General features: G+C 45.4%; 1 protein-coding gene across 3 annotated transcripts in view; it reads right to left on the reverse strand.

Moving 5' to 3' along the window:
* Nucleotides 1-14,566, reverse strand: part of LOC139268989 (clustered mitochondria protein homolog) — a 93,983-nt gene that overhangs the window by 30,206 nt on the left and 49,211 nt on the right. For all 3 annotated transcript variants that reach the window (XM_070887908.1, XM_070887906.1, XM_070887907.1), the window contains 4 exons: nt 11,099-11,793; nt 8,268-8,365; nt 3,753-3,857; nt 286-386 (listed from right to left, as the gene is read on the reverse strand). In XM_070887908.1, coding sequence (XP_070744009.1) covers nt 286-386; nt 3,753-3,857; nt 8,268-8,365; nt 11,099-11,793 — 999 coding nt within the window. The remainder of the gene's footprint in view (nt 1-285; nt 387-3,752; nt 3,858-8,267; nt 8,366-11,098; nt 11,794-14,566) is intronic.

Genomic DNA, 14,566 nt, shown 5'->3' on the forward strand with positions numbered 1-14,566 from the left:
CAGCTGGTGGAAATATCTTTTCCCCAATCCTTTCACAATTTCAAACACTTAAAAGTAAATTTCCCGTAACCTTTAATGCTCTAATAATACAGCTTTAGTGTGTTGTTAAGTCGGTCATGATGAGATTTTCTCATCTTAGATCTCATTCTTGTAAATCTACAAAAAAGTATTTTTCCCCATGCAGATTTTTTTCCTTGTCTCTAATGCTGGCTCTATTTTCCTCTCGATCCCTTGGTCCACCAACCAGACTTAGCGGAGAAGGTGAAGAGATCCAAACCAACTTACAAAACTGGGAAGCTGCACGGACACGAGGAAGGCTGCAATTTCCTTCATCAGTCGCTTCTGAAGTTGCAGAGCCTGCTGTTCAGACTCAGGAAATCTTACATCTGCAACAGAAAGTCAATTCTGATTACAAACAACCCACTACTTCTCAGCAGAGAAGCCCACCAGTTGTTGCATAAACGCATCAAGCGATTAAAAACAGCTCCAACCACAATGTACAAAATGCTCACAACCAATTATTTACAATGCATTCACAATAAGCCAATTAATTACAAAGCATTTGTGGCAAGCTAAATAATGTATTTTATGGTCAGTACTTGTGATGGAATAGTGGGCCAGTTTCATGGAAATCATTGGGTTTCCACAATGGTGCCAATGGTGAGTTGTACCTTCCTGTTACAACCAAATACTGTGCTTTCTTTGGTGAATATTTGCATTAGTCAAGTTAAGGGATGGCAGTGATGATATCAGCAGTTTGGAAGGTAGATGGCACAATTCTCCCACCTTTAGACCAATAGTGTCTTGGACTCTTCTCTATATCCGCCACCAGCCCATTTCCCCAAAAAACTATCTTTCCCAATTGGCATCTACTTCCCTCTCCCACAGTTGTCAAACTGTAACATCACATTTCATAAAGTGAGCAAAACGGAACCAAGTGACATCTGGCAACAGCTTTCTGGAAGTTCAGATGGCATGAAGAGGCCCAAAATAGGTTGGAGAATATTGTGTTTGATGGCTCCAAAAATGGCAGGTGATCATTTACTCCATGTAATAAATTGTAATATATATAAGAAAGTGACGATGACGCCAAGCACAATATCTATAGTTACCCATTGCCAACAATGTCTCCCTAAGATCCTGCAAATCCCCTTGGAGAACAGACGCACCAACGTTAGTGTTCTCGATCAGGTCAACAGCCCCAGCATCGAAGCACTGACCACACTCGACCAGCTTCGTTGGGCGGGCCACATTGTTCGCATGCCCGACACAAGACTCTCAAAGCAAACGCTCTACTCGGAACTCCTACACGGCAAGCGAGCCCCAGGTGGGCAGAGGAAACGTTTCAAGGACACCATCAAAGCCTCCTTGATATAGTGCAACATCCCCACCGACACCTGGGAGTCCCTGACCAAAGACCGCCCTAAGTGGAGGAAGAGCATCCAGGAGGGCACTGAGCACCTCGAGTCTCGTCGCTGACAGCATGCAGGAAACAAGCGCAAGCAGAAGTGTGTGGCAAACCAGACTCCCCACCCACTTTTTCCTTCAACCACTGTCTGTCCCACCTGTGACAGAGACTGTACAGGCACCTGAGAACTCACTTTTGGAGTGGAAGCAAGTCTTCCTCGATTTCGAGGGACTGCGTATGATGACGAGTGGAAAAATGCAGATCAATTTGGCCCTGAGCTATACACATCAGGAAAGTTTGAGATTTGAATTCTAGTCTAGCTAATCTACATGCTGCCCAATGGCAACATCATCTGCAGACATGGGATCAGCTTTCATATAGATGCTTATGACCCCAGCTCTTGGCTCTCCACCACTTCTCTCGAGTGCTCCTCTTCCTCGGTGTTGTCAGACTGCTTGGATCAACCAGAACTTCCTCCAGCTAAACACTGGAAGACCAAAGCAATCATCATTGGCCTCTGTCTGAAACTCCAAACACCTCCCCAACCACTGTCTTAGGCTGAGCCAGACTATTCACTAGCCCAGGATCCTATTTGGTCCGTCCTTCCAGCCCTATGACTCGCCAGCACAAAAACTGCCCACTTCCATCACTGCAACATATGTCTGCCTCTGTCGCTACATGTGTTGAAATCCTTATCCAATGCTCATACCACCTCCAGACTTAACTATTCTAATACATTTTTGGACTCTAGGGGAATCCAGGGATATGGGGTTTAGGTAGGAAAGTGGAGTTGAGGTAGAAGATCAGCCATGATCTTATTGAATGGCAAAGCAGGCTTGAAGGGCCGTATGACCTTCTCCTGCTCCTAATGCTTGTGCTCTTATGTTCTTGGCCAGCATCCCAACCAAGCCCAAACTTCAGCTCATTCAAAACTCTGCTGCCCATATCCTATCCCACATCAAGTTTCACACACATGACCATCATTCCTGATCTACATTGGCTCCCAGTCACCCAATGCCTTAAATTTTTAATTCTCATCCTCGCGTTTAAATCCTTTACACCTCCCTATTTTTGTATTTCCAGCTCCACAGACCCATCCCTCTCAGTTAACTCCCCATTCCTCTGACCATTGCCTTCAACAGCCCAGGTCCCATGTTCTTTAATTCCCTCAAAGACATCTCTCTCCTCCTTTAAGACCCTTCTTAAAACCTAACTCTTTTGACCAATCTTTTGGTCACTCCTCCTAATATTTCTTTCCTCGGATCAGCAATAATTTTTTTTTGTCTCTATTAAGCGCTTTAGGATAGTTTTCTACATTAAAGGTGCCATACAAGTGCAAGTTGCTGTAGAAACCTTGCGATCTATTTGCTCAGTAGCAAACAGGACAGTACATTAATCAACTGAGCTATCAGGAAACTGTGTGTAAAGAATTTCATTAAATCTTAGCATCTCCTTAAAAACAAGCCAGTTTAATACAATCGCCACTTCCTTTTTTTATTTGTTCCTCAGATGTGAGTGACACCAGCAAAGCCATATTCATTGGCTATTAGTTGTGTTGCCCTCGACAACGGAGCAGCTGACCAAGCCACTTCAGAAGGGACCAGGAGTTGACCAGGTATTGTGGGACCAGTCACATGTCAGTCAGATTGAATAGTAGTAGCAGGTTCCCTTCCCTGAAGGACAGTAAACCAGTTAATCTTTTACAATAGCTTTCATGGGCATTACTTCTGGTGCTACCCCATACATGACCAGATTTACTGAATTCTATTCAGAAGATGCGGTGGGATTTGGGGGTTACGAGTCCAGTACCACAGCCACTACATTATTGTTCCCAGATAATTATGATGAACTGGTTCTCATTCCAGCAGAAGTTCCATCCCAGTTGAAAGAAGAGTTCAAGTCCCTGATAAGTCAGGCCTTGATTCTGCAAAGTGGAACCTAAACAAGATCTGAAACGATGCTACGGTTGGCTATTAATCGGTTACGCTGGCCCATGAATCATTATAAACTAGGTCTGCTCACATATCCATTCTAAATCTTGAATGATTAGTGCAAAATATGTCACAAAAAAATGACAGGTTTATTCCAAGTCCAGAACATGTTCTAACAAGAAAAGACAACCTTCCCAACTGGATTTGCTGGGAATACCGAAAGACTTTCCAAGGTGATAATTCCCAGTAATAAGGTGGCAGTAACAGCAGCAACTGCAGTTTCTTAAACCCACCAGTGCTCCTTTCAGCATCTTAAAATCCAAACGGTTATTCCGCTGTGCAATATTTGGGCTGAAATATTCATCGACATATTGTTGTTAAAGGATAATGCTGCCTCAAGCGATGTACGTTACCTGGTGAATAAACATTTGGATTGAAACGAATGTCAAAGGTGGTGTCATTGATGGAGCCGACCTCCTGACATGCTGCCTTAATTTCTTCAACATCTCTCATATAATCTATGGAGGGGGGGAAAAAAAGAAAAGACTGCAGTGCAAGTTAGGACAAGGTCTCCAGACATCAGACATGCAGAGCATCATCACCATTGTATGAGAGCATTTAAAAGACAACTGAGTGATATGTTAGAAAAGCTTGAATGTTAAGACACACGGGCTTTAATGTCCCATCCTCTACTTTTCCAATGTGGTTATATGACAGTGTAATGGGTCTCATTAAAAGCCGTTTTAAAAAAAAAAGACATTGGGCATATTTACAGAGAAATGTGCCATTATGAGATCTGATACAAAGCAGACTCGAGATGCAACTGATAAATCATTCGGAGCAGTATGTGTGAAAGATACGGTCTTTGCTGGCACTCTGCAGGCAAAGTTGGCTGAACAACTGAATGCTGAGCCAGGTGTGCTTACAGTTGCCAACTCTAGTAGAAGGTATTCCTGGAGGTTTCATCACATGACCCCCCCCACCCATCTCACCCAGTCAAACAGCCCCCACCCCCCCACCCCCTCCCCGAATCGGCAATATTTTTACAGCCATTAAAGGAAAGTTCAACAAAAAAAAATTTTAAATGCCCGAACGATTTTTCTCCTGGGTTGCTCGCAGCAGTGTCCAGGAGATGAACCTTTAATTCCTGGAGACTCCAGGACAATCCTGGAGCGTTGGCAACCCAATTCCTACTGCGCCGAATCATAGAAATTTACAGCTCGGAAGGAGGCCATTTCGGCCCATCATGTCCGTGCCGGTCGACCAAGAGCTATCCAGCCTAATCCCACTTTCCAGCTCTTGCTCTGTAGCCCTGTAGGTTACGGCACTTCAAGTGCACATCCAAGTACTTTTAAATGTGGTGAGGGTTTCTGTCTCTACCACCCTTTCAGGCAGTGAGTTCCAGACCCCCACCACCCTCTAGGTGAAGAAATTTCCCCTCATCGCCTCTGAATCTCCCCCCAATTATTTTAAATTTATGTCCCCTGGTTGTTGATCCCTCTGCCAAGGGAAATAAGTCCTTCCTATCCACTCTATCCAGGCCCCTCATAATTTTACACACCTCAATCAGGTCTCCCCTCAGACCCAGCATCTCCAATCTTTTCTCAAAGCCGAAATTCTCCAGTCCAGGCAACATTCTTGTAAATCTCCTCTGCACCCTTTCCAATGCAATCACATCTTTCCCAAAATGCAGTGACCAGAACAGCACACAGTACCTCAGCTGCGGCCTAACCAGTGTTTTATACAGTTCAAGCATAACCTCCTTGCTCTTGTATTCCATGCCTCGACTAATAAAGGCAAGTATTCCATATGCCTTCTTAACCACCTTATTTCCCTGGCCTGCTACCTTCAGGGATCTGTGGACCTGCACTCCAAAGTCTCTTTGTTCCTCTACAGTTTTCAGTGTCCTACCATTTAATGTGTATTCCCTTGCATTGTTAGACCTCCAGATGCATCACCTCACACTGATCCGTATTGAATTCCATTTTCCACTACTCCGCCCACATGACCTGTACGTTGATATATTCCTGCAGTCTGCAGCTTTCTTCTTCATTATCAACCACACAGCCTCTTTTAGTATGTGGCATGATTGCAGCCATTTCAAAGAGAGACAATGCGGAACACTGGACATATTTAAATTAGTAAAATATGATCCCATATTAAACCTAATGAGTTCAGAGTGCGAGCCTCATCCATAAAAAGTGGTTGCACAGGAGCCCTGGGCAGTTTGCTTGCTACAGGCAGCCTCTTAAAGCAATGCGGCAATTTAATTTTTTTTTGCGCACGTGAGTTCCTCTTCCTTTTGCTGGAATTTTATTTGTGCATTAGCTGGTTCAGCCTCTATTATTGCATTTTTTTGGCTTTTTTTGCCTGCCACTGTGCTTTTTTTAAAAAAAAACATTCGCTTTGAAGTTGCAACTTCAAGAGGCAAGGATGCATATTTATATGTGGGTTCCAAATATGCTGTTTAAATGAGGAAGCGGAGTTTGTGATGCAGGTGCAACAACCCCCAAGACATTCTGGATATGTCGGGCACTGTCCCGGACCTGCACCTGCACACGTCGGAGAATACCCCTTTCACACCATCTCCACTTCACAGCTGTCTGCTGCCCAATGATCTGCACATGTCTGGATGAGGGTTGGCTCTTCTCATCATGGGGAAGATTGCCATAACAGGAGGTTTTCATGCTATGCTAACCTTCCAAGCCACCGCTACCACTACAATTGATGATAGGACCGCCTTTCCTGTGTGAAGAGGCACTGGCTGAACGAAACACAGCAGGCATCAGGATTTCCTCAGAATCACACACTATTACCCCTGCCTGATCTGAACCCCGCCGTGGTCTTCATCAAAAGAAGGAGTCTGCATTCATTTGGAATGCGATCACAGAATTAACATTGTGCACATCAGTGGCCATTACCCTGGGAGCAGCTGTAATGCCTTTGTCGTACGGCATTTCACAGTATTTGCATTTTATGTCGAAGACTACGCGGATGGCTGTTAGGAAAGCAAGGCTATCCTCAGCATCCACGGCTGTGGATTCCACTGAGAAAGCTTCTCGAGCAGAGAAGCTCCTCAACATCAGTTTGCTGTTCATCGGCTGCCACCTCCACCTAAAATCAGGGATGTGTTTCGCGGCTCAGGCGCAATGAAACCGTGCGTGCACAAGGGCAATGGTCATGCACATTGCCGGACATGGTACATTCCAGAGGGTACGGCCGTTCCCAGCTTCAGTTCCTGCCATACTGGAGGGGTTGCAAAACATTATGCGCAGTGATAAGTACACTAGCCTTTGCCTTCCTCTTTGTGCCGGTTCATTTCTTAAATTTGCAGGCAAGTGCAAGGGACCGGGATAACTGCACTGACTGAGGCAGAGACCCCCCTCGATGCAGATGGCATTTGTGCTTATACTGGAAAGTAGTCTTCAGCCCCATACAAGGTCATCCAGCCCCATGTAATACTCCAGGATCTCCAATGCTTCAGCACCAAAGGGAGCAGTTTAACCCAAATGGTTGCATTATAAACAATCACTCCTCTATGTTTTCTGTTACCACTACAATTTGCCCCTTTTATGACAAGCAGCAGCCTTTCAAGATTTTGCACTCCTCAACCAAGTGCGCTATGTGGCAAGCTTTTCCTGTGTCTGTCGTCTGTTCAAACAGGGCACATGGCTTACAATTCCAAAATCATCACAGCGCCCCATGCTATGGTGCAAGTGCACCTGCACCACTGATGTACAGAGATTCAATTATTTTTCCATTATAAAGAAAGCTTGTGTTCTTTTGAAGTGTAGTCAGTTGTTTTGTCGGCAGCCACTAATTTGCGCACAGCAAGGTCCCATGGACTGGCACAGCAAATGCGTTAAATGACCAGTTAATCTCTTTTGGTTGTTTTCGTTGAGGTTGGCCAGGACTTGGGGACATCTGCTCAGCATTTACGACACTACAGCACTCCCTTGTTACTGCACAGACATGCTCAGGGGCTGGAGTGGGGCTTGAAGTCACAACCATCTGACTCAGAGGCAAGACTGCTACCACTGAGCAATGCTGATAATTATCGCAAAATCTGGGCTATTATCTATTTTCTGTATTGACATCTGACTGCATTACGGAACTTTATTCTCAAGCAATATAAAGCACAGCCGTGGGGGATGGATTCAATCACAAGCATGCCTATACCCCACATTAACCCTCACATTGTCAGTATTGAGTTATTTTTTTTAATAAATTCACTCAAGGGATGTGGACGTTGCTGGCAAAGCCAGCATTTATTGCCCATCCCTAACTGCCCTTGAGAAGGTGAGCCGTCTTCTTGAATACAACAGTGGCTCGCTGGGCCATTTCAGAGGGCAATTAAGAGTCAACCTCGTTGCTGTGGGTCCGGAGTCACATATAGGCCAGACCGGGTAAGGGCGGCAGATTTCCTTCCCTAAAAGGACATTAGTGAACCAGATGGGTTCATAATCACCATTACTGATACTAACTTTATTCCAGATTTATTTATTAGATTTTAAATTCCCCAGCTGCCGTGGTAGGATTTGAACTCATGTCCCTGGATCATTAGTCCAGGCCTCTGGATTACTATGCTACTGTACCCCTTATCTCACTACCCATCCTATCAAGGGAGTGTCTTTTGTTGATCAGAACGCAACTCAATTGCAGTATGTGGAACTGTGATTTGTGATCCTCGGTCTCTGACAGTATCCTAGAACTCGCGCGTTCACTTGCATTTCCCACACGCCAGCATGGTTTGCAATGTTTTTTTACATGCTGTATGCAGTGCTCTCCACCAATCGAGACATAGCCTTTGATACCAGCTCAATAACTCTCCCATCAGAGTCATTGAGAACTGTTGCGTCCCTCCCACTGCGCCCCCCGCCCTCCAGCACCACCCTCAACTAACTTCTGGAAGCACTGAACTCCCTTACCATAATTTTCTGTTGCACTCTCTCCATTCTCCATTAAACTCTTGCTTCTGTCACTTCTGCACATTTTCTCCTTCAAGAGCTTTGCAAACTGCGTGTGCCTAAAGTATGAAAAACAGCCGAACGTAACACGAGCAGAGATGGTAAGGTCGTGGTTAGCAGCAGCAGCATGGTCAACATTACAGAACACGGGTTTCCTATCGTACGTTCAAGACACAAACCGTCCTGTTGGGAGATGTAACTTCAAAATCTCGACGGATTTGGCGCACCGACATTGCAAAGCGATGAACTGCGCAGCAACAGGTCTCACAAATATATCTGCATGTGTGGCACATCCCCATTTGTGCCTGCGCGAGTAGAAAATGCCAAGTCGAGGACGGGTGCTCTGCACCAGGTGATGGTGGGAACCAGAGGGCAAGTCTCCTGGTCCACACATGGCATCTCATGGCTTTGGCAGAGGCCTGGGAGCAGGTTACCTGGTCACTCAGATACCAGAACAATGGAAGGTCACAGAGTTTAACCCACGTGTGAGCCACGAGATCTTCCTCACGTGTGGGATAAGCTCAATGTCCGTCACTGCTTCACACTGCGTACTATATTTATACCTTGCAAAATTTTAAACACAAACAAGTTTCAAATATAGTAGAAAAGAAAAACGGTTTTCAAAGAGGTTTGTAAATCTTAAATCATGTCCTCTATGTCTGAGTTCCCAGTCCAAGTGAAATAGCCTGCTTACATCTACGCAGTCCAGTCAATCTGAATTCACGAAAGATTGATCTCATCACACATCTAGCCAGGATCTGCCCTAGTGTTGTTTGCATAAAAATATCGCCCCACAATGCAGAATGCTGTTCCAACAGCAGAATTGTTCAAAATGCCACATATTTGTGTTGTACCTACCTCATGGTTTGTCCAGACTATGAATAAAGCTGGGTCACCATATTCAGGTTACAATTTCAGTTGTATTACCATTTAATGACAATAGGCCAACGCCAGGGACATTCCCACGTGGAGGAGAGAGGGAGAGAAAAAAAAGAGGGGGAGAAAGCAAAGAGGTCCTGTCACACCATAGCATGCTTTCATACTTCCCAGCAGATGGCTACTCAGCAGGATTAACAAGGGTGCAGTATGTGCCATGGGGAGAAAATCTAAAACAAAGACAAGTTTGTGCGCAATGCACGTCTGCTGACAGAGCAACATTTTAATGAGGCTTTGCGATATCTTTTTGGCGTTATCGGAGATCAGTCCCAGATGGTGGTTGGGGTGCTACAATTGACCCAATTATGCCACGTCTTGAGGGAGGGAGGGGATTTGGCCAATATTCCTTCTTCTAACCACTATTCAGTGGAAAGTGCATGTTTATAGATGTCAGCTGACATCAGAATCTGGCTTTGTTGTGATGCACCCACCTCCCAAACATGTGTTGCCTGGATTCACACAGGTAGAACAACCACTTGGGGCCAGGTAACCAAGGTCAGCTGGTGCCACCGACATCAGCTAGAACCACAGCCCTGCACGGAGTAAGAAACAAGACGTTTGAAGAAAAACAGAATAGATAAAGGAAATGGAGTGATTTACATGGATTCTCAAAGCATTGAGAAGAAACTCCAAAATTGTTAATGCTAAGTCAATTCAAAAAACTTAAAAACAGAGATCGATAGATTTTTGTTAGGCAAGGGTATAAAGGGTTACAGAACTAAGGTAGGTTAATAGAGGTGAGCTCCCAATCAGCCAAGACTTACTTGAATGGCAGAACTGGCTCGAGAGTTAAAAAAAAAATTAGTTCCTGGGATGTGGACATCGCCGTCAAGGCCAGCATTTATTGCCCATCCCTAATTACCCTTGAGAAGGTGGTGGTGAGCCGCCTTCCCTTGAAGTCCTTGTGGTGAAGGAACTCCCACAGTGCTGTTAGGGAGGGAGTTCCAGGATTTTGACCCAGCAATGATGAAGGAATGGCGAGATATTTCCAAGTCAGGATGATGTGTAACTTGGAGGGGAACTTGCAGCTGATGGTGTTCCCATGTGCCTGCTGCCCTGGTCCTGCTAAGTGGTAGAGGTCGCGGGTTTGGGAGGTGCTGCCAAAGAAGCCTTGGCAAGTTGCTGCAGTGCATCTTGTAGATGGTACACACTGCAGCCACGGTGCACGGGTGGTGAAGGGAGTGAATGTTTAAGGTGGAACGGTCTACTGTTCCAAAGTTCTTTCTCGTGATGAAGATAATGGCACATAGAAATGAGGAAGATCTGGCCATACAAAGAGAGAGATGGTTGGAGGGTAGAATACAAAGTGTAGTGATGAAAGAAAGCTTCTCAAGCTGGAAAGGAAATGTTAAAGAATGTTCCACAGGTATTCAAGTTGGGGCTTCTCATGTATTAAATACATGAATAATTTGGACATATATTATATTTATTTATATATGATGTAATATTTAATTTACTCTATCAAAATGGGATGAGGATTGTGAAAGATCGCAGGAGGACATAAAAAGGGAAAAAGACATTTTGAAACCAAGAATAGGGAAGGAAACACACCTTAAATGGTAGGGTTTTAAATGAAGTATAGGAGCAGAAGAACCTTGGTGCACAACTTTCTAGGTTGTTAAAAGGTGGTAATACAAGTATACAAGGACATTCAAAGAAAAACCAAAAGCAAGGGAATTAAATAGTTGCTTAAAAAAGAAATATTCAAAGGGTATTATAAAGGCAGGCAGTAGAGTGGGAGTGGGATGAGACGAGGTGGTTTATGTGAAGAAATACACCAGCACTAACTGGATTGACCAGATTATGTGCTGTAACATTCTATGATCCTCTACAGATTATATTGGATAAAATATTACTTATGTTGGATGAAATTCTCCACCAGCTCCGGTCGTAGGCAGCACAGTTTATGTCGATATTCCTTTGGGAATCCTAATTTTCTACATTCCTCTTGCAGCTCTTCACCAGCTACCGGCAGGAAGTTCAGATCGGAGGGGAATGTCCGGAACACATCCAGAAGGTAGCTTCTCCCGTCATTGCCCACAATCCCTTTGCAGTCCACGGAAGAGCACAGCAGGACGGGCTGCTCCACTTCATTCAGGACCATGTGCTTCTGAATCCGCAGGGGCTTGGAGGTCTTCATCAACAGGCTGATGTACGCATGATGAGTCATGACGCTTTTCCCAAAATCTATCGATCCGTACACCACATTCTGATCCTGCTCGTGATCCAGAATCCCAGGGACAATGGACTGTGCGATGACCCGGTAACCCCGGTAATCCACGATCACGGTCCCCAGCATGTGCAGACCCTTCACGTCCAGATTACTGTATGCTTGAATCCCTTTCAAGTCATTGTTGGACGCAACGTAGGCAGCGTGATCCCCGCCGGACTCTCTGTAGTTGTCCCGGACGTCGAATCCAAAACTGAAGAAGATGTTGTTCCAGATGAATATCTGCATTTTGGTATATTCTCCCGGATTGATGGCCATGATGTTCCCATCGACCACCGCCATCGCACCACGGGTGGCAGCTGCCACAAAATCACTGTTCACCTAGTTGGAAACAAAAAGAGCATCTTAATCGGTCACCATGTGCTCACTGACCTACACTGGCTCCCGGTTAAGCAACTCCTCGATTTCAAAATTCACATTCTTGTTTTCAAATCCCTCCATGGCCTCGCCCCTTCTTATCTTGAATCTCCTCCAGCCCCACAACCCCGCAACCCCGCCCCCCCCCCCCCACCGAGATGTCTGCACTCCTCTAATTCTGCCTTCTTGAGCATCCCTGATTATAATCGCTCAACCATTGGTGGCGTGCCTTCTGTTGTCCAGGCCCTAAGCTCTGGAATGCCCCACCTAAAACTCTCTTTCCCTCCTTAAGATGCTCCTTAAAACCTACCTCTTTGACCAAGCTTTGGTCACCTGGCCTCACTTCTCCTTATGCGGCTTGGTGTCAAATCTTTTATCTCATAATACTCCCATGAAGCACCTTTAAAGGCGCTATATAAATTATTGGTGTTGTTGTTGTTGTTGAGTATCTGTTTGAGGGATAGTCTTTAATGCAGTGAAAGCCATCTGCATGCCCCATTGCGAGCTACATATACCTCGCACACAGCCCAGGTGCACATTCAGCCAGAGCAGTAAAAACATCCGAGGTCTCCAATCCAATGGCATGTGCGGCAGAGTGAGTCTTATGCCAGCTGGAAACAACGGAGGCTGACCCCATTGGAAAACCTGAGGTCAGCAAAGTTAAATAATGCTGGCGTAATAAGGGCGAGATTTCCACCAACAGCCCAGATACACCCGGGACAACCTGGAAAATTGGGGAAGGACGCAACATTTGCATTGAAAGGGCTGTGAGCAGTTAAAGGGCTGAGAAAGCTTTTGGGAGAGGCTGGAGCAATAGAAAGGAAATGATCATCTAACTTCCCGATGTGGAAGTGCTGATGGCTCAAATTAAAAAAAAGAGGGATGCAATCATTGGAATGCTTGGGAAGAAGCCAATACGTGCAGCAATATGGGCTTTATGAAAGGAAGTGGCTATGAGTAGGATCTCCTGAATCCAAGGACTCCCTCTGCAGTGTTGGAAGAAGTTTAATGATCTCACTAGGTTAGCAAAGTTCAGAGTATTTTCAGAGGAATAACAGGGCAGATAACGGAATCATACAGAAGCACGTGGGTATGCCCTCAAATCAACATCATTGCCATTTGGAGTATCACAGCACCATATTCCTTGCCCCAGAAGCAAAATCGTTTGGCAGCATATATATTGTACCTCGCATCCTGTAATGCATGCTAGCATGTGGAAGTCTCGCATTCTAGGTCCTTGCTCGATGAGATCTACCCTTGCTATCAGCCATTCATGATTCCTTATGGATAGTGACTGAAGGATTGGGGAACTGCAGCAACTAATGAACACTGTGCATTCCTCCTGCAGGAGAAGGCAACACACCATGCCAGGGAACACCAGGCCACTGAAGGAAGATGTGCTAACACCCAGCATTTAGCAGCAATGGCCATAATTGGTCTCAACTCTGACCTGGCAGTTGGGGACAGGGGCATGCCACCGTGGGTTCGAAAAAACGTACATGTTTTCATAGAGTCATAGAAATTTACAGCACAGAAGGAGGCCATTCAGCCCATCATTTCCATGCTGGCTGATAAAGAGCTATCCAGCCTAATCCCACTTTCCAGCTCTTGGTCCGTAGCCCTGTAGGTTACGGCACTTCAAGTGCACAGCCAAGTACTTTTTAATGTGGTAAGGGTTACTGCCTCTACCACCCTTTCAGGCAGTGAGGTCCAGACCCTCACCACCCTGAAAAGATCTCCCATCAAATCCCCTCTAAACCTCCTTCCAATTACTTTAAATCTATTCCCCCTGGTTGTTGGCCCCTCTGCTAAGGGAAATAAGTCCTTCTTATCCATTCATTTTATACACCGCAATTCTCAGCCTCCTCTGTTCCAAAGAAAACAACCCCAGCCTATCCAATCTTTCCTCATAGCTAAAATTCTCCAGGCAACATCCTCGTAAATCTCCTCTGTACCCTCTCGAGTGCAATCACATCTTTTACTTAGCTAATTATACAATGTATTCTTCAGTCTCTTCACCAGTTGCCACTTAATTCATCATCAGATACTTTGTGGGTATCTGAAGATAGGATGCCGTTTCTTTCCTCCAGAGGCTGCAGGTCAGGATACAGCAGAGACAAACAAATCCTTGCAGTTTCCTCCAACCCCGGCAACGCTGGCAACCACTCACCCACCCCATCATTTATCATCACCCTTGTACTCAGTCACCCAGAGATACCTGCTCAAGGGGTACAAACAACAGTAAGGGATGGACAAGTGGGGAGACACAGAGCACAAGGAAACCAGAAGATGCAGATGCGGAAGTGGAGCTTGATGTAGTTGAGCGGAAGCGCAGTACGGGTTCGCCCCTAGCCGCAGAGCATAAGAACATAAGAACATAAGAACATAAGAATTAGGAACAGGAGTAGGCCATCTAGCCCCTCGAGCCTGCTCCGCCATTCAACAAGATCATGGCTGATCTGGCCATGGACTCAGCTCCACTTACCCGCCCGCTCCCCGTAACCCTTAATTCCCTTATTGGTTAAAAATCTATCTGTGACTTGAATACATTCAATGAGCTAGCCTCAACTGCTTCCTTGGGCAGAGAATTCCACAGATTCACAACTCTCTGGGAGAAGAAATTCCTTCTCAACTCGGTTTTAAATTGGCTCCCCCGTATTTTGAGGCTGTGCCCCCTAGTTCTAGTCTCCCCGACCAGTGGAAACAACCTCTCTGCCTCTATCTTGTCTATCCCATT

This window comes from Pristiophorus japonicus, chromosome 8, assembly GCF_044704955.1.
Source record: "Pristiophorus japonicus isolate sPriJap1 chromosome 8, sPriJap1.hap1, whole genome shotgun sequence".
NCBI classification, from domain to species: Eukaryota; Metazoa; Chordata; class Chondrichthyes; family Pristiophoridae; genus Pristiophorus; species Pristiophorus japonicus.